General features: G+C 32.5%; 1 protein-coding gene across 1 annotated transcript; it reads right to left on the bottom strand.

The window, feature by feature from the left end:
* Positions 1 to 18,333: 18,333 nt before the first annotated feature.
* On the bottom strand, positions 18,334 to 20,991 carry LOC113739852 (probable pectate lyase 18). Its single transcript, XM_027267217.2, has 4 exons — positions 20,814 to 20,991; positions 19,896 to 20,645; positions 19,659 to 19,797; positions 18,334 to 18,998 (listed from the first exon to the last, which is right to left on the bottom strand). Exons 1-4 carry the CDS (start codon positions 20,927 to 20,929, stop codon positions 18,777 to 18,779), a joined length of 1,227 nt encoding a protein of 408 aa, XP_027123018.2. The 5' UTR covers positions 20,930 to 20,991; the 3' UTR covers positions 18,334 to 18,776.
* Between the last annotated feature and the right edge of the window lie 4,581 nt (positions 20,992 to 25,572).

Genomic DNA, 25,572 nt, shown 5'->3' with positions numbered 1-25,572 from the left:
AATAATTCAGGTACGGTGTGCTGTGCATTCGTTTGGTCCGATGATGGTTCAGTCCCCTCCGACTTATCCCTGGACCTCCTTAGACCCGCCCCTTCCCCTTAGTATAGGATAGATTAGGTTTATCGTTTTCGGAAAAAAAAAATCCACATCATTACTATTGTATTTACAAAGGGCTTTATATAGGGCGATTTTATATGTATATCTTGTATTTGGTAAGAGAATTTCAAACATAAGAACTTCATTGAATAAAAGGAAAAAAGTTTTAGTGGATGAAATTGATTTAGGGTTTAACAAGAAGACATAACTATAATTTTAAGAACTTTTTTGTTTTTTGAGTTAATTGAATAGAAATGAAAAATAGGGAATGGTGTGTTGATGTATAAGAACTCAACTCTATTCAAAACAAAGGCTTTTAACCATCATGTTATGCTGATTCTATAAGTAAGAATTAGATATTTTATACACTAAAAAAAAAAAATCCAACAGTGCTTAATATTATATAGCTCTGAAAAGTACTCAAAAGTTAAAAAGTGTAAAAGAGCTTCTAAAAATAAGGAAAAGGCACCAGAATTGTCGCTTGTGTGCCATATAAAAATCCATATTTTTCTTTGATGAATTTTATTTGGTTAAAAATTGATTTCATACTGTTCTTGATTTTTTTTTTCTATGTTAGATTCCATAAGCTTTTTACTACTTTGAAAATGCACAGTTTGTGTCTTCTATATTAATCTAATTTTAGTTTTTACCACGCGTGTATTAAAACTAAATTTGACTGTCATTAAAAGTGTACACAAATAGATGACTTAACCCCAGAATTGAAGGACAAATAATGAATGTGAAAAGCAGAAAAAAAATCTCACTTTTTTCTTCTACTCGGAGTAAAGACCATTAACTATTAAACTACACTAATTCTATAAGTAAAAATGAAGTGTTTTACACATTAAAAAAAAAAAAGAACTAAATCCAACGGTGCTCAATATTTTGAGGGTTTTACTTTCTAATTGTCGAGTCAAAAATTATATTTTTTCCAAGCAGAATGCAAATAAAAGTACATGGGACAAGAATTAGGGTTGCAAGATCAACTAGTTAAAAATTTTCTTATTCAAATTTTAACCTAATATAGTTGAACTCTGAATAAATAATTTCTTAAGAAACTTATTGTATATGATGCAATTTTATTTTCAATTGATTCTATAGATTTTTTTTTGAGGAAATTTTATCTTCAATTGATTCTATAGATTTGCTTACAGCTAATGACTCAAGCTTTGGTAATTTTATAATCTCTTATGCTTACTCTAGGAGCTGGATATGAGGTGCATCCATATCCAGCTTTCATCTGCTTGCTTTTATTGTCAAAAAGGGCAAAAAACCACATGCTGCATGGGACGTGCTCCAGTTGCGCGTGGGTGCTTCATTCCCAAACTTCTGGGCCTACTTTCATTTTTTTACCCCCGATGGTTTTGAATTATTTCCGGTGCTGAATTTATGCCGATAAGCTGACTGAGAGGTAAACGATCAGCGGTGACGGAGGCATTTGGGCAGAGATAAGCAAACTCGTCAGCAAGGGGCAAAACGGTCAAATAAACAACGGTTATAAAACGGCCTTTAGAAGTCGGAAACGACTTTATAAGCTCATGCTCCACTTGGCTCTTGACTCTTTGAGTCTTTCGGGCGTTGGATATATCCGATTTGTCATCCTAATCTGATCCAGCGGTCCACTTTTCCAGGTTGTCCATTCTTTTCAATTAAAAAAATATCTGCCACGCTGGCAGGTCACTTTGACGTGGCAAAAAATCAATCCTCACAGGTCACAACCAAATCAAACGATGGCAACTAGATGAAGATATTTTTTGTTTTCAATATTTTTTTTTGTTTTTGTGGATTTATTGGTAATTAATTTTCAAGAAAAAATCAATTGATATAGGACAAAAGTTGTAATAAAGATCCGAAACTTTAAAGCATAGAAAATACCAATCCAGAGGGGCTATTAGGTATTTGAAGAGGTTTGGCTGCATATATTAATGAATAGGGAGTCAATATTTGGTTTTTTTCAGAATATTGCTAGTTGTTTGTGGTACATATTAAATCGCCTTTCAAATCCCTTAAAACATGATATTGTCTTTCACATTTCATGTTTGACGATTGGAGGAAATTGGGCGACGTGTCTACCTAATGAAAAATAATAATGTTAAATTATAATGAAAAAGAAAATTGAAAATATAACCGTTGAGGCCTTTAATTTTAAGGGTCTGACGCGTATCTAGTAAGCACTCATTAAAATATATTTCAACTGTTATATTTTTAAAAATGTAAAATTGTTAGGAAAAGCAAATAAATGCAATGGAGGGTATGCAAGAATAAAGAAAGAAAATATATAAATGTAAGAGAAATTAATAATTATTAATATGTATATATACATGATAGGTTAGGTGAAATTTTGATTTGTTGACGAGTGCTCAACGATGTCCGTCAGAGAAACCCTTAATTTAAAGGTCTCTGGCACCCTGACTTGCCCAATAGATAAGTTCTAAAGTAAATTGACAGAAGAAAATGGAAGTGAGAGATAACTTTGATTTAGCACTTGTTTTACTTATTCAAAATGAGACGATTTTATTTTATTTTTTTAATCAAGCTAAAACCCATTTGCAGGTGCTCTTTGCTGTCTAATTCATCTTTACATAAGAAGCAAAATTTGATGATCTTTTTCCAATTTAAAGGATTAATATTCTGCATACTATTACACACCAAAAATATCATTTCAATCCGAAAGCGTTGCCTCTCATCATGAATTTCGCTTAGAAAACAACCCCATAAAAGTCATATTCATGAATCCAACTATTTTTGTCATCCAGACGTGCATCTTTCTTTCTTGAAAATTACCTCTATGATTATACAACATTTCTATTCCTCAACTGATACACGTATATACTTCTTTGCATGCTGTTTCAACTTTCAATTTTGCATGTCGCAGATTTTTTTTTTTCTTAGGACAGATGCATTAATGCTAGTTAACGTCAAATGCAGTTTCTTGACTTTGATTATACAGATGTCTGCTGTAACTAAAGGCCAGTATTGATTTCCCAAATGTTTGGAATTCTCAAAAATCCATTACGACCATCCGAATCTTCTGGACCTTGTAATTAATGGCGTATTGGGAGCTTGCTTGCTTGATTTGATTGTCCTCCCACCTTTACTGCTGGATCCCAATCCGATGTCCCAATCAACGAGATTAATTTCGTGTTAAGGTTACAAATTGCAGAGCTCCATTTCGCTTGTTAAAATTGTTTTGCTGAAATTTTCTATAATAATAATCAAATGTGGCCCTTACTGTCAATTTTATTCAAACAATGACATGAGCTTCTTTTTTTTTCTTTTTTAATTATGGCTGTTTTTAAAAATTATGAATATTTTTAATGATTCCTTAGAAGTTAAATGGGCTTTTTGATAGAGGTCTCACTAAAACGTTTTTAGAAAAATATTTATAAAAAGAGTATAGAGTACAATGTCTATGCACTAATTGAACCAATTACATAATTGAATCAATTACATATCGGTTCCAAATTAGAGAAATGTTAAGCTAAAATTTCATTTGAAACGATGATGTGGTAGAAAGTAACTTGCGACTTGAAGGAGATGATCCATTTTGAATTCTTTATTGTATCCACCATTTTCCTGAATTTAGGTTGTAAATTAATGACAATATTTAAAATTTGAAATGGATCCACTCCTTATTTATATAAAAAGAAAGCCAAGTTATTGTAGCTAACCATCTTTTTGACACATGTATTGTATATATTTTTGACAAGTGGACCTTTGATTATTTTACCTAAATTTTTCCTTCCCCTTTTTGATTCAATTGGGCTAAAGGATTAAAATATTTTTTCTCCTTGAGAAAATCAACTCCATCTCTTCTTTTTCTTCTTGTAGTAACTACTGTCATCCCTCACTTTTTTTATTTTTTAAAACTAATCTAACTAAGATTGTTGCCATATTCTTTTTTTTTTTTTTTTTGTCAAGATGATAACTACTTAGCAAAAAGAATTCTTTATTATTTTTTATCCCATTTTACATTTTCTTTTCTTCCTTTTTTCTTCATCTCTAATCTCTCATGGTTGCTCTATTTTTTTATCATAATGTTATAGCCAACTGGCATTTGTTTGTTAAATTTATAGGATGATGTTTTATTTGGTCCTTCATGGATAAAAGGTGAAATATTAAAATATGTAAAAAAAATTAGAATTCATTTTATACCAATGATCATTTTCTATTAATAATAGAACAAAAATTCTTTCTTTTATTTTCTTCTCCTATGATTTGATTTCTTACTTCACATTTTGTTTCCTTTTCTTTGTTTTTTGGTTACATTTTGTAATTATCTACAATTTTGTGTATTTTTTAAAAAGAAAGATATATCATGTGATGTTTCCACCAAGATAAATCTAACTAGGCATTATTGTCCCTCCATTTTTCTCCATTTCTTTCTTTTTGCAATTACTTTATGGCCTATTAAATTTAATTGAAGGATCCAACAAGATTTTGTATATATTTAAACTAAAGTTAATTTTTGTCTGTTTTTTAATTACTCAAGTGTTGTAGTATGAATTGGGTTTGTATACAAGGATTGTAGTCGGTGGTGGAAGTCACAATTGAGACTTTCGGCCTAGAGTGTGACTTGACAAAAAATTGTTAGAAATTTCAATTTTCATTAGGAAGATGTTTTTGCAATAAAAAAAAATAGTTCAATTCTAATTTGTATATGTAGACCAGGAAACATGCCAATTCATATTTTTATCTAACCTTGCTATTTATATTCAGGAGTTGCAGGATAATGTTGTCACCTTTAGGCGGAATTTAAATAGATGAACTAGATTCTTCTATCAAAAGAAAGAAAAATATGAAAGTTTATAGTAAGCTATATTAATGTTAAAGATTGTGCCATGTTTTAGTAGCTTCCTAAACTTTTTCTCATTATTAAAGCACTAAAAGTATTACGACTGCTTTTGATTTAGTTTTAACTAAAACTATACTACTATTAATACACTAATGCACTTATAGTGTATTAAGTTTCTCTCCTTTTTGGGTATCATCATAATAGTGGTTCAAAAATATTTATTCAAATCACAATAAATAGAGAGGTTGACTTCATAGATGGAATTTCTCTTCACAACAAATTTTGAGAGAAATTTTATTTATACTCCATATTGTGTTAATTGCGTTCCTACAATAAACAAAAACTATACGATAAAAATAATAGCGAAAGTATGATTAACAAAAATGAGAGTTCAAATAATATTTGTCAAATTTAACTGCTTTGATGCTCAAATTTTCTCCTATATTACTATTCATTCATCATGTGTCAAAATAATTTGATGCTATGCATTCGACTAAATTTCTAGGGGGCCCAAACTGTGCTTTGCATAGTTCAAGTACCTCTAGTATTTTATATACTTATCCTGTGCCCAACACAAATTAGAAAAAATCTCTCCCCTATGTGTGTGTACGTTTACATGCATGCACACTCACACATATATACCCCTTATATTTTATATGTTGATCCTGTGCACTACACAAAATAGAAAAAATATACGTTTATGTGTGTTTATATATGCACACGCGCGCGCATATACATATATATATATATATTTATGACACTATATATATGACTCAGAAAGATACGTATTCAACACAACAACTTTTGCCCACCTTTCTACATGGTATCTATATGTTCACTCCATCCCACTTTATAAAATCACTTTACCAAATACATATGGTACTAGTTAACACCCATATGCACTCTAACTTTTGCAAAAGGAAAGAAAAAGAATTCTCTTCCTTTTCTTGCGAAAAAAACATCACCATAGGTTGCAAAAATACTGGAAGACGTCAAGAAATAAAGAATTGCATAAATAAATGAAGAAATAAGAGTACAGTAACATCCAACTCTTTTTTTTTGTTTTTGTCGACACAGGGATGTCCAGATTAATCTTTCCGAGGTCCGATTAATCCCCTGCGATCCGGGAGAGAAGACTCCACTCCACTTCGGACAAGGTAACTCCAGGCAGACTCGAATCTTGGTTGCCCAAGGCCGGACAACGCCCTAAGGAGGAAAGCATGACCGACTGAGTCCAGGCAGCTCTCCATCCAACTCTCGTCCTATCGGTTTATGCTTCACATGTCAGTGGCGTACCTGACGTAACGTCCCCTGTTGGTGCGCCGCGAAATCCCATAAATAAAAAATAAATACACTTGGCCAGCTGTGTCCTGTTTGGCTGCAAATTTCAAATTTTTAAACATAAACAAATATATTATTGTTACATTTCTGCCTGTGGTTGGTTTATACTTGGAGGCCATATTGGTTACGATGTTTCTTGGGCAACTTCAATGGGAAGAAAAATAATCTTGCTTGCAACTTCGAAGGTTCTTCACTTCATTTCCAAACGAACTACTACTATAATATATGATTTTGTGGAACTTTATTTTTTCTTTTCTTTTCTGGCTTTTTCTGGGTGCAATGCGATTGCTTCTTTGACCGTTGTCGGCGTGCTTCGTGCAATTGGCAGCACCAAAAGGTAGCTGTGGCTGGTGGCTGGTGGAATTCTTTGTGCGCGTCAATCGTCTTATATGGTGCAGCTTATAACTAGTTTAGTTCTTCTGGAATTTGATACCTTCAGAGAAGAAAAAGTAGCCCCATCCACACATTTTCTTCTATTGGCACTTTAAAAAGAAAAAAACGCCATTCATGTGTATTTTGATTCTTCGATTTCTCTTTTTGATATTTAATTAAAATACGGTTTTTTTGGCGAGCTCCATTTGTTTGGCATGTTTCAGAGATAATATGTTTTTGACAATTTCAAACACGATTTGTAATCACCTTTTCATCTCGTAGATATATGTAGGATTAATTACAGTTTGTCCCCTGAACTTGATTGTTATAACACTTTATCCCCCTAAACTTTAAATATATATATACTTTACCCCCTTCATTGACTAGCCAAATGTTAATGATGAATTCTCCAACCAAAAAATGTAACAAAATGACATTAATGCCCTTGCATAATAGTTCTAGAATAATGCTATACTTTTAATCGAAATATGAAACATTTTATTAGAAAAAAAGCACAAAGTCATATGATTTTAAAAAATTTAAAAAAATAAAAGATGATATAATCCCAAAGAATTGAGAAATTGTATTGTGGAGAAAAAAAAAGAATTTAAAAGTTCCTAAAACATCTGCAAAATTTTTCCATTGTTTATCTTCCTTCCTTTAAATTGTAAACAGATTAGTTTTGATACTTTTCATTTACTTTGCACCTATCAAAAGATTTTCATGAGCCAATAAATACTATTTGATAATTTTATATCACATTAATACCTTACTTTGTATTATGTTTGCATTATACATTTTAAAAAATGAAAATTCTTTAATACATTTTTATTTTTAATCCTGTTTTTATTTCATATAAAACACATTAAAAGTGCTACAACAATATATATATATATATATATATATATATATATATATAAGCAAATAATTTTCATTCCAAATGCACTAAATAATTTTATTTCATTTAAAATAAGTATTACAACCGTAAATCCCAAAATGACACAAATGAAGAAAACATTCCATGGACAACAATATTTTGTAAATAAACAAGAGACGTTCTCAATATTCAAGAGTGCTTGTCCAATTTTGGCAGTGTTTGTAAAGGAGTTGAAAACAGTGAGGTCGATGCTTTTCATACTGATTTGTACAAAACAGAAATAAAATCTCTCAGAAGATGCATTATGTTTTCCTTTCCTACCTCGACATCTAAGAAGCAAAATTTGATGTTCTTTTCAAATTTAAAGGATTAATATTCTGCATGCTATTACACCAAAAATGTCCTTATTGATAGTCATGTTGCTTACTTTTGTCGTTCGATTAATTTTCTTACTTTCGTCCGAATAATAATAAAATATCTGACTGAAGTGTCAACACTCTCTCGTTAAATCATTTCAATCCGAAAGTGTTACCTGTCATTATGAATTTTGCTTAGAAAACAACCCCATAAAGTCACATTCATGAATCCAATTACTTTTGCCATCTAGAGATGTATCCCTTTAGAAAATTACCTCTTTAACCATTGAGCTTTGATCCAGTAGTAAAAGAGAATCTCAACGAATATCTAATGGTTCAAATTTTGCCACATTTTCATTGTGCATTTGAGTCGGTGAAATGATGTGACAAATTTTCAACCATTCGATCTAAGAGTAAGGGTACATTTGATAAAATTGAAGTCTAAAATTTGAAATTTGAATTCATTAAGTTATTAATTTGTTAAGTACTAAAATTGATATATTTGATTGTATATCGTATTAAGTGATAAGTGAGCAGCTTATCACTTATTATTAGGAGCAAATTTTGCATAGAAAATTCAATGCCACTCGATCAATTCAGATATTTAATTTTTAGTTATTAAATATATCTAAACATATTAAAATTTGAATTCATTAAATTTAATTATTAAATAAGGTTGTCAAACATGGGCTAAGGCATAAACAAGATCTATCCAAATCTTTACCTATGGCGGCCATTGGATTTTATGAGGTAATGGAAGCTTGTTTGATTTGGCTATCCCCTACATTCACTGCTCGCTCCATATCTCATGTCCCAATCAACCAGATTAATTTCGTGTTAATGTTACAAATTGAACACTTTGTCAATTATGTTTGCCTTCTAATTCTTGTATTTTGAGCTCAATATTTAAATTGGGATGCTTTGTACTCCTGAATCATTTAACCCATCCATTCTCCTTTTGGGATTTCAACTTTAACCATTAAATCAAAATGTCATCAGCCTCTTGTACACGTAACGTAGAAAAAGATAACACGCATTCTTCAAATCGGTAGTTCATGTATTAACTAGCCTGGAATTTTATTGATAAAAATATGGCAAATATTTGCCTAATCAATGGCCTTGTTAAAGATCACAACGGACTAACCCCAAAGTGGGCATGCGAAGTGCAAAGCTCCAATTTTTTATTTTGAAAAAATGTAGTCCCTCCGTTCCCCACTTTGATAGTCCTGTATTCCTTTTTTATCTGTCTCAAATTGTAATTCACTTTCCAATTGAAGAATATAATTGTATTTTAATTTTCCTAAAATACCCTTATTCAATGTAAGTAGTTGTTACTATAAACCTACCTTATTTAATGAGAGTTGATTCTTTTTTTACCATCAATTCAAGTTCCCATAAAATTGTACCATATTTAATGTGAGGATATTTAGGAAAATAGCAATCTAAATTTACTTTTCCAACAAAATTAACTACTTTTTCTTAAACTGTGTGAAAAAAAAAAACAGGACAATCAAAGTGAGACGGAGGGAGTAACAAAAAAAAAGTGTCTATATGCTCACTCCATTCTACTTTATCAAAACTCTTTACCAAATACATAGAGTAGCAGTTAACACCCGTATGCATTCTAACTTTTGCAAAAGGAAAGAAAAAGAATTCTCTTCCTTTTCTTGCAAAAAAAAAAAAAAAATCATCATAGGTTGCAAAAATATTGGAAGACACCAATAATTAAGAGTGTACAGAAGTATCCAACTCTAATCCTATTGGTTTATACTTTACATGTCGGTGCTGTACCTGATGTAACATCCTTCGTTGGTGCGCCGCGAAATCTGATGATTTCCTCATGAAACCCAAAAAAAAAAGAAAACAAAAGAAAAAAGAAAAACACTCGGCTAGCTGTTTCCTGTTTGACTGCAAATCTCAATTTTTGAAAGTCTAAATAAATATTATTGCCTCTTTTTGCTTGTGGCTGGTCCATATTGGTTAGGAACTTAGGATGTTTCTTGGCCAACTTTTTTTTTTTTTTTTTATTCGATTTCTCGCAGGAAGTGAACTCCGCAGAATAATTTCTTGCCTCCGCAACTAGTTGGTAGCGAGACTTGGACCAGGAACAACACCCCCATCTTCAGCAGCCCCATGAAATAAAATAATCTTGTTTGCAACTTGTAACGTTCTTCGCTTCATTTCCATTTTACAAACAAAATTACTATAATGTCTGATTTTGTGGAAAAAGAAATGTTCTTTTCTTTTTCTTTTTCTTTTTCTTTTTTTCGGGGTGCAGTGCAACTGCTTCTTTGACGGTTGTAGGCGTGATTCGTGGAATTAGGTGGAATTTTCTCTGCGTCAACCGTCTTATATGGTGCAGACTTATAACGAGCTTAGTTCTTCTAGAATTTCATACCCTTCAACTTCAAAGGAGAAAAGTAGCCCCATTCACACATTTTCTTCTACTGGCAATAAAACAAAACGCCATTCATACGTAATTTGGTTCTTGAATTTCTCTTTTTGATGTTTAATCAAAATACTTTCCTTTGGTGGGCTCCATTTGTTTGGCATATTTCAGAGGTAATATGTTTTTGAATATTTCAAACACGTTTTACAATTATCTTTTTATTTCGCAGATATATTTGCTGATAAATATGCTATAGTTTTTCTCTAAAACCACCCTAACAAATAACCCTAGCAAAGAAGTCATTGCGTGTTTTTTCTTTTCTTTTATCACTATGTATGAGATCTTCAATGAGTAGTAAAAAAATTGTACAACTAATAAATTCCAAGGGAGAAAATTTATACAAGGTATCATTAGAGGGGGGAAAATTGTACGAAGAAGGCTAAAGAAACAAAAGGGAGAGAGAGACTCATGAATGCCCATTGGGGTTTGGCTCGGATGGTTTCGGGGTAGTTTAATTAGGTCGCGAGATTGTGTGTTTGAGTCACCTCTCTAATGCTTGTATATCTTGGGGGGCGGGGTGCACAGACGCAGGAAGATTAGTCTGACAAAACTAGGATACTTCCTGTGTTGAAAAAACCAAAAAAAAAAAAAAAAGAGGAGAGACTCAAGAATGGTTTGGTTTTTTTTGTTAGCATAAAGCAAAAATATTATGTCTTATCGACCATAAATCCCAAAATGACAAAAATAAAGAAAATATTTGGACCACAATATTTTGTAAAAACACAAGAGACGTCAAAAGTGCTTTTTCAATTTTGGTAACGTTTGTAAAGGAGCTGAGAACAGAATTAAAATCTTTCACAAGATCCATTGTGTCTTCCTTTCCTACCTCGACATCTACCAAAATGGGCTGCATTTTTTCATGTTCCTTCATTTGGTAAAATAGCATGTTTTCAAACCACAAATAACCTTTGACCGTTTTTTGGGACATTTTAATTTCTTAAATGATTTCCAAAAGTTTTCATTTTGATTTTGACAATTTACGTTTTTTAAAATATACAACCTATGAGTATATTATATTTTCCTCCAAAATTACTTGATTATTTGTCTGCTCTTATAATTTGGACAACATGTTTAGTAAAATACACCGTATCAATTCGTCACAAAAGTAGACATCAATCTAATTCTCAAATATATTTATACTAAATATTTTCATTAAAAAAAGGGAAAATCGTCCAAAACGTCCCTCACATTTTGTAAAATAACTTTTTTCGTCCCTCACTTTTAAAAGTGTAATTTTATATCCCTTACATATTCAAATCGGACAAATTTAGTCCCTAACTAGGTTTCCGATCATTTTTTTGCTGGAATCCATCATGTGCAAGGCACGTGATCATTTTTTAAGGGTAACTTTGTCAAATTATATTTTACATAATCTGATCTATAGTCCTCCATATTTTATAAAATAAATTTTTTCGTCCCTCACATTTTATAAAATGATTTTTTTCATCCCCCATATTTCACAAAATGAATTTCTCCATCCCTCACATTTCAAAAAATGAATTTTTCATTTCTCACTAATTATGTGTGTGAATACATTTTTTTAAACACATGTATATGTCTATTTGATTTTGCTTAGGGAAAATCGTCCAAAACGTTCCTTATATTTTGTAAAATGACTTTTTTCGTCCCTCACTTTTAAAAGTGTAATTTTATGTCTCTTACATATTTACATTGATCAAATTTAGTCCCTAACTAGGTTTCCGATCATTTTTTGGCAGGAATCCATCACGTGCAAGGCACGTGATCATTTTTTAATGGTAAATTTGTCAAATTATATTTTACATAATCTGATCTATAGTCCTCCGCATTTTAAAAGTGAGGGACGAAAAAAGTTATTTTACAAAATGTGAGGGACGTTTTGGACGATTTTCCCTTAAAAAAATTTAAGAAAAAATTGTATCACATAGAGAATCAAAATAAATACACAAGAAACTTACAATGATATCCATCTTTCTCCTCCTTTCTCTGCTCGAATTTATGTGGATCATGCGGCCCTACCCGTCAACAGTATTACCTAATGGATTGGGTCTAATCCACCGAGTTTGGATTGCCCAGTAGCTGAAATTCTGTGTTCGATTCAGTAATCCAACCCACCTTGAGAAAATTCCAGCCCATCAGAATTCAGAACAGCTGCTTTGATTATGAAAGAAAGGCAACGAATAAAGATCTCCAAAAGGTGGCGGACTTAATAGTGAAATTAGATCGAGATTTACTGGTCGACTTTCAAAGACTACATGAGGTTGGGCTTCATGGATTTCCTGAGGTTTTAAGTTGAAGAGTACTAGCCCATAAAATATTAACCCACGTTTACCATAATTTTGGGCCTAACTAGGTTCGTGTAGATAATAAATGCTCCAACACTTATCCTTTTTTTTTTTTTTTTGTCATCGTCACTCTATCTATATTATCCTACTTTATTCTAATCTAAGGGGGATTCCCAACTGACCCTACAGGAGACCAATGAGAACTGAATCACAATCGGATCAGACAAGTGCACTACGTACCCATATGAATTTTTTTAGAGAAACCACATATTGTGACAATTGGTAGGAGGCAAGGTTTGAATCATTGACCTCTCACCCCACCAAACCTTAAGGATTTGGTGTTGGCCAATAGCCAACAGCTCAAACACTTATCATCAAGGTAGTGTTTCTGTGATGAGAAATGTATCAAAGAGACAGGAAGTTAGTTATTTTTACTTCCACGTATGTAGTTAGCAAGAATGTTGACAAATTTTCTTGCACTTTCCTTCATTTTGTTGCATTTTATTTCCTATTATATTTGTAGGATTGTGAAGAAAAATAGATGGTTAGGCATAAAAACTAAGTATCACTAACTATCCATTTTATTCCCTAAATTTTTGTCTTGATAAGGAAACGTAAACCGGAAGACGATTTGCATTTACTTTTGCTTCACTTTCTCTCATAACTTTCCCTCCATCCAAACATAGCGCAATTGTTTATACAAGTTGAAGAAGTTAGGTTGTAATTATAAATGAATTTTGGAAAGGGTTAATTACATTTATCTCCCCTGAGGTTTGACCATATTACCAATCAATCCCTGTAATTTGTCCAAATAACGGTCTCACCCTTTGAATGATCAAACATTTAACAAAAACCCCCTTAATGCTGAAAATGCCCTTATTGAGACCATATTACATTAAAAAAAGAACATATTTTTATTTATTAACCTTCAAGTAATCCAAAAAAATAGAAAAAATTTTTTGCTTATTATTTTATAAAAATCATATCTTTGCTTCCATAAATAGTTTTGAATCAATAATTATTTTAAATCTTAAAAATGAATATTAAAAATTAAATAAATTGAAACAAAAATAAAAAAAGAAGAAATTATTTTAATTCCTGGAGTATGGTTCGAATTTGTGGTTCAAGGCATGTTGCGGAGAGCATAAGACATGTTTTCCTCAATTTGAACCATACTCCAGGAATTAAAATAATTTCTTCTTTTTTTATTTTTCTTTCAATTTATCTAATTTTTAATATTCATTTTTAAGATTTAAAATAATTATTGATTCAAAACTATTTATGGAAGCAAAGATATGATTTTTATAAAATAATAAGCAAAAACTTTTTTCTATTTTTTTGGATTGCTTTAGGGTTAATAAAATAAAAATATGTTCTTTTTTTAATGCAACATGGCCTCAATAAGGGCATTTTCGGCATTAAGGGGGTTTTTGTTAAATGTTTGATCATTCAAAGGGTGATACCGTTATTTAGACAAATTATAGGGATTAATTGGTAATATGGTCAAACCTAAGGGGAGGTAAATGTAATTAACCCTTTTGGAAATGTAACATAGAAGCTCCCTGAAAATAAGAAAATCAACATGTTATAGATTTTGGAAGTTACAAACCACTTTTATCCAATTGTTTTCCCAAATCAAAGGTATTTTCGCCCTTGATTTGTAGAAACTTTCATGAATCTTTAAAATTTTAAACCATACAAAGTAAAGATTATGAGATTTTTATAGCATATATTTGCAACTTTCAAAAATTTATAGTGTCTATGATGATACTAGAATAATGGTTTATTAATTTATTGCAAGCAAGAGCAAGAGGACTTAATAATTATCTGCAAATTATAAATTGAATAGAGCGAGAAAAGAAATTTGAATTTCCTAGGTTCAAATTTCCACGTCCTCTCCCAACTTCTTAAGTCCCACAACTCCTCTGCAAGAAAAAGAAAAAAAAAAAAGAGAAAAAAAAAATCTGAATTCCAAAGTTTTTCACTTTCTGCCGCCGAAGGGACGCTCTCTATTGTTCGACAAATAAAGGCGTTGCAACTTACATCCTATAAGATTTCGAGGCGTGACGTCTAAAACTAGCGACTTTAGTCTTACACTATACTCACGACTTCCGTTTAAGCCCTTTCCAATTCCAAGGGCGTGTGAAATGCCATGAAATCCACGCCTCCAAGTGCACTTACTTATTTCCTTCATTTGTATCATCCCATTAAACTCACCAATTAGAAACAGCATGATTCTTAATACCCTCAATGCTTTCAGACTCTCGCTCCATCTCCATTATAAATCTTCATAAACTGCACATTTTTTGCTCTAAATTCGCTTATTTGTCTATGAAATTTGCCTGCCAACTTTCCGTGTTTTGATATTGAAATGTCCCATGCATTTAGACTTTTTAAAGTAAACGCACAAGGTGGTTGCTCAAGCTCCAAGTCTTGTTGATAAGTAATGATATCCATTGTATGAATTGCTTAACGTGGACTTTTCTACATAGGACCCTTTTTTCTCCTTTAATGATTCACTTGTATGATAATTGCCGCACTCGTGGCGTGGTCATCTGTCGAAGCAAATAGCATAAGATATTAGTACAACCAAAAGAACAAAGAACAAAGAATTACTTTACTGCAGCAAAATTAATGCATTTTCACCAAGTCAATACAAGTTGGTTCAATTGGTAAGAACTAAGAACGGATTATTTTCTCATAAAGAGTCGTGTGTTTGAATTTCACTGTCGATGCAGAATTATATTGGTGGGTTCTCTATAAAAATCCTTTTAAGCGAGCCATGGTCTCGAAGGCATGTCTTGATCCAATTTTTTTTTTACCCAAAAATAAAATTATTAATTTTTTATGCACTGACAGTGTAGCGATTTTTTTTAGACTAGCAGTTATGGATATATACTACATATGTGTGATTTGAATTCATATTATGTGACATGATCAAAACCTATTAGTGTAAAGAAAATTATACATTGACTGTATATAAAAAAGATATCCAACAGAAAAATGTATCTTCACCAAGTTCAACGAAAAGGGAAAGCTCCAAAGGTTTTGTTAGAAAAAGAAAAAGAAAAAAAGGGCTAGCAAACGATTGGTGGTCTAGCGGGGAATACTTGTGGGACAATCAAATTGATACGCTAATGTGGGATATCTTTCTGTTTTCGTTAACTATCTTGTCTCTCATGCCTAATAATGCTAATGATTTGCTAACAAGATTTCAACATTACTGTTGAAGAATGATTGTGTCTTATTCCTAGCTGATGCACGTGATTAACCCGTGCTTTGCGGAAAAATGGCCATGTAATCTTTCCCCCTTAGTTGTGATCCAATGAGGTCAATTTTATGGTTGTTGGCCTCCACATGGTTGAATCATATGGTACAGTAACAAACTTTATCTTGATTTAATTTGGTGATTCAATTGGCTAATTCCTTTTCCTTTGATTTTAGGGTACATTACAGAAATAAGATACTATAATCACTTTTTAGCCCAACCATGATGATGTTTTATCAGTCAATTGAGACAAGCCAATGATGAAAAGTTAGGCAATTATTTCCTAACATTCACATGACCTATTATATATATACACACATATCGACAACTATTATTCTTTCTTATATTTATTTACTTTTTCTAATTAATCCTATATTTTTAAAAATATAACACCTAAAATATATTTTAACGAGTGCCTATTAGACAGACCGTTACATCTAAATAGAATACAACAACAACGATATAATGTGGACTAGATTTGGTTTAGTGGCTAACAATATACGTCTATTGTCTTAAAAATCGAGGGTTTTTTTTCAAAAAAAAATTTTCAACATTTCAATTCACTTCCCCTTGCAAAAATTTGGAAAAAGAAAAAGAAGAAGAAAAGGATATACACAAAAAACACAAGGCTTCAACACTGTGTAGGAGGGATTGTAGAACTAATCAATGCCTATAGATGCATGCACCTAATCCCTTGATTTCTTTAATTAGACCAGAATCTCAATTGAATGTCGATGCCGTTTTGTCAAAAGATGCAGCTGCAACCAATATAGACCTAATATGGCCGCCACATTTAAAGAAGTAGAATCGACATACATAAATTCCACTCAATTACTATTTAAAATTCTGGGGAGTAGCTGTTTTATACCCTTTTTTTTTTGTTTTGCATTTCCTTACAATTTTAGGCGGTGATTTAGTCGTAGAAAATGGTCATCAAAATGTATGTTACAAGTTTGACATTGTGGGTTGACATTTCGTCCAGCTTCATTTCTTATAGCTATTAAAATTGACATGCTAGGTGATGCTAATGTGATCTACGACTTTAAGTAGGAGGGGGACAGTGAAAATACTAGGATTTAATGGTTAGGATTATTGGACGGAATTTAGATTTTATAGTATGGTCCCAATCAATAGAGTTAAGGAAAGAAGGAATATTAAGGACCATTATCAGAAGCTGAAATTTCATGCTTGCCTTCCACAAAAGAGTACATTTTGGTTGGTATTTTTTTTTAGGGTTTGCATTTGTCTTTACTTTGGCTGTGCTTTTGGACTTAACACTTAGCTACTGTGACTTCTTAATCGCCTTTATGGGCGTCTGTGAATGAGACAGAGTAGATGGGTTATATAAAGTTTAGAATGCATTGGATAAAACTGAAGTTTGAAAACTGAAATATGAAAACTAAAATTTGAATTCATTAAATTATTGAACTATAAAGTACTAAATTTAATGCATTTGAACGTATATCACATTAAGTGATAAATGAATAGGTTATCACTTATTTTTGAAAGTAAATTAATGTTCAATTTTTGTTTATAAAACCCGTCTAAATAGTTAAGATCTGAATATATTAAGTTTAAATGCTGAATTGGGTTATCGAACAAAATTAGCGCGGCTACAATTATCGTATCATTTATGGTACGTGACAAATTTTTTTGGACTACACGGTCAAACAGACCTCTCTTATATCCGGTCAAATTCTCTGTAAAGATACAAGTTATAAACTTATGCACAAACACGTTAGGTGAGTCCTGTTTTTTTGCAAAGATTATGTCCTAGTAAGTAGGCTTAAGGATTCAATTTGAGGTAAATCTGTTGAGGGTCATGATCCCCCCTTGTACATTCTTGCTTGTTATTAACCGAAGAAAAGCATTTTGTACTAGTAAACGTAACGAGTTCTTTTTAAGTGTTTTAAATGTCCTACAAATTGTCTTTCAAGTGTTTTATATGCTCTACAATTTAATTTCAACTTTCAAATTGTCATTGTCCACGACATGTGTAAATCTATCTTTTTTTCTAATTCAAATTTGAAGTGGATTAAACGAAGTCCCATGTTTGAGTAGTTAGTTGCTTAGGATATTAGACAGCCCTATTGGATTTCCCTTTCAAATGATGAAAAAGTTTGGAGTATATCCCACATTGGACTCCCTTAGGGAATGCATTCTCTTTTCTTTTTTTTTTTGTCGACACAGGAGGTGTCCGGGTCAATTCTTACGGGATCCGATTAATTCCCTGCGACCCAAGTCCGGCGCCCCAACCCGGCCCAAGCACGATAAGTGCGCGGAAAAATCCAACAGAGCGGGGATTCGAACTCGAAACCTAAGGATCACCAGTAGGAGGAGCTACCGTTGGACCATTCACGCGGGCTTCAGGAAATACTTTCTCAATGTGATTGTTTTCAGAGAGAGAGATAGAGAGGGAAAGATAGAGTATTTTTTTTTTTTTCCGAAATCGGAACGAAACACACGCGCCCAAATAATATTTATTTGGATATATTTATGAGAGAGAGAGAGAGCATATATAAATGGATATATTTATTCCTTTAGTATATCAACACATCTGCACTTGCTTTCTCTGGGACCGATACGGGAAGTCCAAGTGTCCAACAGCAACTCCCCGTGGTTCAGAGAGTAACAGGCCGAGGTTGTATTCTACAATCAAGTCAAAAAGGTACAAAAAGGACACAAATGGGAAAAAGAAAAAGAATGCAAAAGTTTAAAAAAGGGAAATATTTAGAGGGAAGAGAAGCCAAGAAAGCAATCCTAGCACTATAATCCAGACTTGCCGGAGCATCTCCTTTGACTGCCCTCTCAGCTATTTTCTTCATTTCCTAATTTCTTGACTTGCAGTAAACCTCAAGAAATCCTAAATAAATACTACTATAAGAGTTCAACCAAACCAAAACCAAAATATAATTAAGTAAGAATCCAATCTTGATGCATATGAGCCACATGATATAATCAGCAGCTGGAGCCCTTTCTGCAGCCCAGCACGCCAGCACCCGAGGTGAGGGCACTCACAAGTGTAGATGGCCTGGCGCTCAAACTTGATGCCCTTGCATAACTTGATGAAGCACTGGCTCCTGCTTGTGTGAAAAATGCACCATTAAGCATCAGGTCTCCTTCTGATCTCCAGTTCCAACTCTTCCACTCACTCTCCGGTGCATCCTCATATTTAGTCACCTGTTCATAATAATGCAACAATTTATGTTAATTGCTAGTAAGAATTTTGTCACTTAGAAAAGTAAGACGAGATCGTTACGTTTATATACTGTCTCGATTTGACGTATTTTTAATAATAATAATAATAATAAAGAACTAACCCTTAAACTGCATCCATCCATTTTGATGCATACTAACAAAGTAAGTACTCGTTAGAGAAATCCATACGTCCAAGTTAAACTACCATTACAAGTATTTCGGTTACATTGATCTAATCATGGATTGGTTTGTCGGCCCCTTGCGAGTCCCCTATGGCTGCACTTGATTGAGGAAAAGGGAAAAGCTACAAGAAAAAAATACAATTCTAGAAGTTTTGGAGGAGAAAATAGTTATTTTAGTTAATGCTTGCATGTGCTGATCCTGCGGTGATGCTTGACCCTAATGTTCAATGATGTTAACTTTTGAAAACGAAGTAAGAGTGTTGAAAGGTGATTGAACAAAGACTTTATCAATCAATAAGTTAAAATGAAAAAGTACAATAAAACTAGATTTCCAACACTTGGGAAACCTTTCACACGTACTATATATATATGTTTGTTCTATATCTATTTAGCTCTTTTATTTGTTCCTCTTTTTTTTCAAAAAATTTGTAAATGAACCTAAATAATAATATATATATACCTCTTTATTGAACCTGTCATCAGGGGCAAGAAATCTGTTTCCTTGGCTGTTGATTGTAGGTGCTGCACTCCCTCCAATAGCATACATTTCCCAGTGAGTGTAGTCATTATTTACAACATGAAAGTAGCCATGCCTGCACCTGCAAGAAACCAACCAAGAAACAATAAGCAAATTAGATTCAAAAAAAGTCTTCAAAAAAGAAAATGATTTCAGGCTTCTGACTTTTTGTTAATTTACCTAGGCATTCTTTGAACAAGCCCTTCTCCAAAGTGATTAAAGGCAATAGTGACTTGCATGTTCTTGTCTTGCTCATAAGTATCACTTGCTCCCAGGAGCATAACTTTATCATGGTGGGTAAAAAAATTGTTGGATATTGTTATAGCTGTTGACCCTTGAATTGCATCAACCAAGCCATCTCTGCAGTTGGACAAGGAGCAATGGTCCACCCAAACATGGCTTCCACCAAAAATACTCACCCCATCACCGTCCGATAAGGTCCTCCACCCGTAGTGCGACGGGGAGCTCCTCACATTAGCATTCCCTCCTTGCTTACAATCATGAATATTTATCCCATGGATAATAATATTTGTCACATACTGTATAGTGATGCATGGACCACCGGCAATGTGCACGCTGGCTCCCCTACCATCAATTGTCTTGAACGAGTTCATGATCAATTCTTCCTTCAATTGAATCACCATGTCACGAGCAAATATGATCCACAATGGCTCTTCCTGGATGACTGCATAGCGAAGGGTCCCTGGCTTGGGGGTCACCGGATCGTCGTCGCCGGAATCCGTCACCACGTAAATTCGCCCATCCCTTCCACCAACAGCATTCTTGCCGAACCCAATGCCGCAATCCGCCAGCCTCTGCCGGTTTTGCTCCCAATCGGGCTGGCACCTCCAGCAATCGTCGATCGGATTCCCGGTGCCGCATGAAAGATACCCCAATTTTCTCCTAGCCCTTGTGGCATTAGCAATGCTCCTGCATTCAACAAAATGTTGCACATATATATTATATATATACATAAATAAAGACCAGTAACATCTAAACTGTTTTGAACTAGCTAGTACCAGTGTATGTACGGGCCTTAGTGGAACACATAGTACACACACTAGAATATATATATATGTATGTATGTATGTAATGTACCTTTGTACTTCTTGTGCAACTAATTCAGGGTCTCGCACTGGGGAAGCGGAGGCAATGAGGGATGAGACCAGGAAACAGAAGAGGAGGAAAATGAGGGAGAATGAAGGGAACGCCATTGTGTGTATCTGTTTCTTGGTGGAAGGTCTAGTGGGGTTTTTGGAAAGCTGGGGAGAAACAGAGAAGCTGAGGGGGGGTTTTAAAGGGAGAAAAGCCGGGTAAAATGGCGTGATTAAACTAAACATGTGGGGTCCTAAGGCTCCATTGTGATTACTAATTTTACGGAGATTCGACTGTGGTAGTTTTGGCCGTTAAGCAAGACAGCTGATTATTGTTGAAATTTGCCCCTCAAATTGATTGAATCATTTTCTACTCTCTCACATTCTCTTTCTCGAGCCATAACCCCACTTGAAAAAGGACTCGAAGAAGAAGTCTTGAATCATATATTATTATTACCTCTCCCTCTCTCTCTCTCCTAGCATGCACAGCTACTCTATGAGAAGATTGAGAGCTCTCACTTTTGTAGTTTTTTAAGTACTAGTAGTATATTTCGCGGCTGCCATTTTCGGGTGGCTTCCTTCGAGAGATTTCCCGTCCATTCTGCTTTTTCTTAGACTAGACTAGAATAGATTATATAACTGTATGTAACTGTTATCATTGTGATAAAAAAAAAAAAAGGAAGTACTAGTATTAGATTTTGAATAAGGAGAGAGATCAATTACTTACTTTAATTGTCTTGAATGTTCTCTTGATGATAAGGGAAGACAAGAAAGATAATTAGGTGAAGGAATATTTGAGTTGGTTAATATTTAATCTGGTTTTAAACCTTAATTATTATTGGATAGCATGTTATCTCTAATCCATAGCAACAATTCTAGTTAATCTGAGGGATTTGCAATAAAAGTTAAGCTCTACTATTAATTTAGCTTAGTTTTCTATTCTATTGTTTATTTTATTAGTTCTGAATTTGTGCTGATGTTTCTCTGTTCCTAACATGACTTCTCATATGGGTTTTCCAAATGGTCATCCTATTTAATACAGCATGAAAATCATCAGCTAAGAACATTTTGGTGGATGTACAGATTTAATGCAGAGCTATAAATATTTTTGGTGTATTTAAATAGATACTCCCTCCGTCCCACTTTAATAGTCTTGTTTTCCTTTTTCATCTGTCCCAAATTGTAGTCCACTTTCTCATTAAGAAATATAGTAATCTTTTAAATTATTTAAAAATACACTTATTAAATATCTTGTTATTAATACATTGTTATTAAATACTAATCCATTACATTGAATACATTGAACTTTTCCAATACTAACCCATTAGCTGTAACTGACATTAATTGGCACTCTTCGTGATTAGCATAAGGGTATTTTAGGAAATTATTAATCTAAATTTATGTTTCCAACCAAATTAATTACACTTTCTTAATCTGTGTGAAAAAAAAACTAAAACTAACAAAACGGGACGGAGGGAGTACTTTTTTTTTTGTAGCAAGAAATTTGCGACCAAAACTTCCGTGAGCTGTTTGACCATTGCTAATTTTAGTTTGAATATGATAACTGATTCACACATCAAAAATTGAAGTACAGCACTTCCAGCCAAACATGGCTTCTTTCTGGTGCCAAAAGTGCAAGTCCAAGTACATAACGATGCATAAAGCAACAAGATTCATTCACAAGAAAGACTTTGGCATTTTATTCTTCCCCCTCAACAGGCGGGAAGGAAAAGGGTTATGGTAGCAATGAAATTACCAAACGAACAAAAGAGAAAATTGAATTTAATCTGTTATTTTCGAAGACAAATGAAAAGGATGTTAGAGTTGAAATAGGCCATTTGCATGACCAATTTGGAATATTCATATTGAGCTACATGAGAACTACTATTTGACAAGAAAAGCCCTTTGTCCTATATCTTGACGTGCAAATGGAACAGAAGCATTCATTAGAATTCAACAAGAAAAAAGGCTGATCAAACTAATTTACCCTGCAATTAAGCAAGAATAGGACTATTAGGTATATATGCTAATTACAGATGATAAGCACCGACACATGCAATAATCCCATTGCTAGCAAGTTTTGACATAATCTGCTTTTCATGTCGTTGTTAGTATCCAGTTAGGTGGGCACTCATTTTGCTTTCACATGTCACCTTCTTTCTTTTCGATTAATCAAATCTACCCTTGAAGGGCTGTTTAGTGCCTTATGATCGTTGTTTTTTCTGTTAGCATTTATTTGCCCTTTGTTAAATGTTATTTATTGTTTTCTTCTACTTTATAAAGTAGTTGCAAAGTTAAAGTTAGCCAATTTATTTGAATGAAATTGCACTTTCATCCCCTAAAATTTGTGTATATGTTAGTTTAAGCTCCTACATATTCACCTTAATCTCCTGTGATTCTCTTTCGATATTGATACTACCCCACCAAAAAAAAATGTATAAATACACGAGTAAATTTTGTTTAGCATCGATGCATAGAGAGGGGGAAGGAGAGAAAGAAGAGGACCAGTAAGAACTGTCGATCTAATGACAAACTAAACATGAAACTATTGCAATTATTAAGAACATTGAGCCACTATTAAAAATTCACACTTTGTATTAATTAAAGGCATTAGTACTAGAGCAAGTGGGATCAATTATAGTGATAAAGAAATCAACCGGCCAACTCTATTAACGTTTATAGTAATTGTAAATAAAGGGCAGCACAATAAAAGCTTATGGATTTCATGGGACCCTTGGCAACAAGTGCAACAGAACACCATTTATTTATATGAATAAATAACAGATTACTCAATAAAGAAAAGCATTGATATACTATCCATCGAGACTTGGTTTTACTTTAATTTATAGATTTGTACATATTTCCATCAAGACTTGATAGTATTTATCAACGTGCACGTAAGTTTTTTGTTGAACTAACTCGACATATTTCCTGCCTTTTTGTGACTTGCGTACACGTTAGTTTAGTTAGTTCTAATTCGAAATCGGATTTTTTTTTTATTGTTCTTTCTAAGTGATAATCTGCTAATTGTTTTGATTTTGACTGCAAAAACAAATCAACATCCTATAAGTCCACATAAACTGCTTTTATTAATTTTCATTTTCTTTAGTTTGCCTTGAAAGACATGCTTTGTTCTTTATCAATTATAGAATCTAATTGTTGCTTACTCATTGCAACAAATTTCTATGTATGACTAATTACTTCCCTAAAAACATCTGATATTTAGTCACTTTGTGGAACACTAGATTGAAAAAGAGAAGATAATGCCCCTACCAAAAAAAAAAAAAAGAAAAAAGAGAGAGAGAAGGGAAGATGATATGTGCAAAGTACTTTTTGAAAATTTTTAAATATTAACATTTTTTATATTGACAGTGTAACGATTTTTTTACACTAACAGCTATGAATGCATTACACGTGTATGATTTAAATTTCAAATTTGAATTCATGTTATTTGGCATAATCTACACTAGCAAATGCAAAAAAAAAAAAAAAAAAGTATATATTGACAATGTTTTAAAAAGGGTTATTATCACTTTACCCCCTCAACGTTCAGTGCCACTATCAATTTTTCGTTTAACGTTACATTTTAGTCACTTTATTTTCAAGACTAACGGTCAAATTTAACAGAGTTTGTTAATTAAAGTGAAAAGACTTGTTTAGCCCTTAAAAATATTGTCACTTTATCTCCATAACTATAGTCTCATTATCAATTTACTCCCTAGAGTTATTTTTTGGGCAATTTGCCAACTTAGCAAGTTAAAATACTTTAGAAGAAAGTAACATCCTTTTGTATAATAAAAATAATAAAAAATTTAGAGTGACTCTTCTCCTTTTTAGTGTCAAGAAAAAAAGTCAAAGTATTGTTCTCTTTCTTCTTGACAATCTTATTAATATTGAAAAAAAATAGAAAGAACAGGAAGGGGAGGAAGAAAGATAGAGAGAGAGAGAGAGATCAATTCTTTTTTTTTTAAAAGAAAGAATTAAATATTTTTATTATTTAAAAATTATTTTACTTTTTTGTTTACCACTCAATTTCAATTCTAATCTCGACAATCTTAAAGTAATACGACAATATTAGACTCTTCTTTATTTTCTTTCTTTGTAAAATTTAATTTTCTGTCTTCTTCTTTCCTATCTCTTTTTATTTTCCTAATATTGGTAAGTGTGAAAAAGAAATTTGAGAAAACCTTTTCATTTTTATGTTTTTGGATTTCTTAAAGTGAAAAAAAAGAAAGAATAACCATTCCAACTTTTTTATTTTTAATTATATATAAAAAGTTAAATACATTTAAAAAAATTTTACCATACTAATTAGATTAATGATGAGATAAAATGTCTAGAAAATAATGTTAGGGATTAAAGCGATTGTGCCATTATAATTTAAAGGAATAAAGTGATAATAATAATATAGTAATACCATAAAATAAAATGATATTTTTGTCCAAAATTTCTTAACATGTTGAGTTGAATTACTTATGGGGGTGAAATAACTAAAAGATAACGTTAAGAAATAAACTGATAGTAGTGATATAGTTTAAAGGGTTAAAGTGATAATACTCCTATAAAATATTTACTCTTTCTTTAATATTCCAAACATATCCAAGTACCATAAGTCCATCACCAAAGCGACATCCATATATGAAAAAAAATTAAAGCCACATACAGCAAAGAACTAAAACAAATTTTTTTTTTTAAAAGAAGAAACAAAAACAAAAAAAAAGTTCATCATCTATGAGGCACGCCAAAAAGAGCTACTTTTTTAA

Source organism: Coffea arabica, chromosome 4c (assembly GCF_036785885.1).
Source record: "Coffea arabica cultivar ET-39 chromosome 4c, Coffea Arabica ET-39 HiFi, whole genome shotgun sequence".
NCBI lineage: Eukaryota > Viridiplantae > Streptophyta > Magnoliopsida > Gentianales > Rubiaceae > Coffea > Coffea arabica.
Note: the sequence above shows the minus strand (reverse complement) of the source record. Positions and strands in the feature narration are given on the sequence as shown.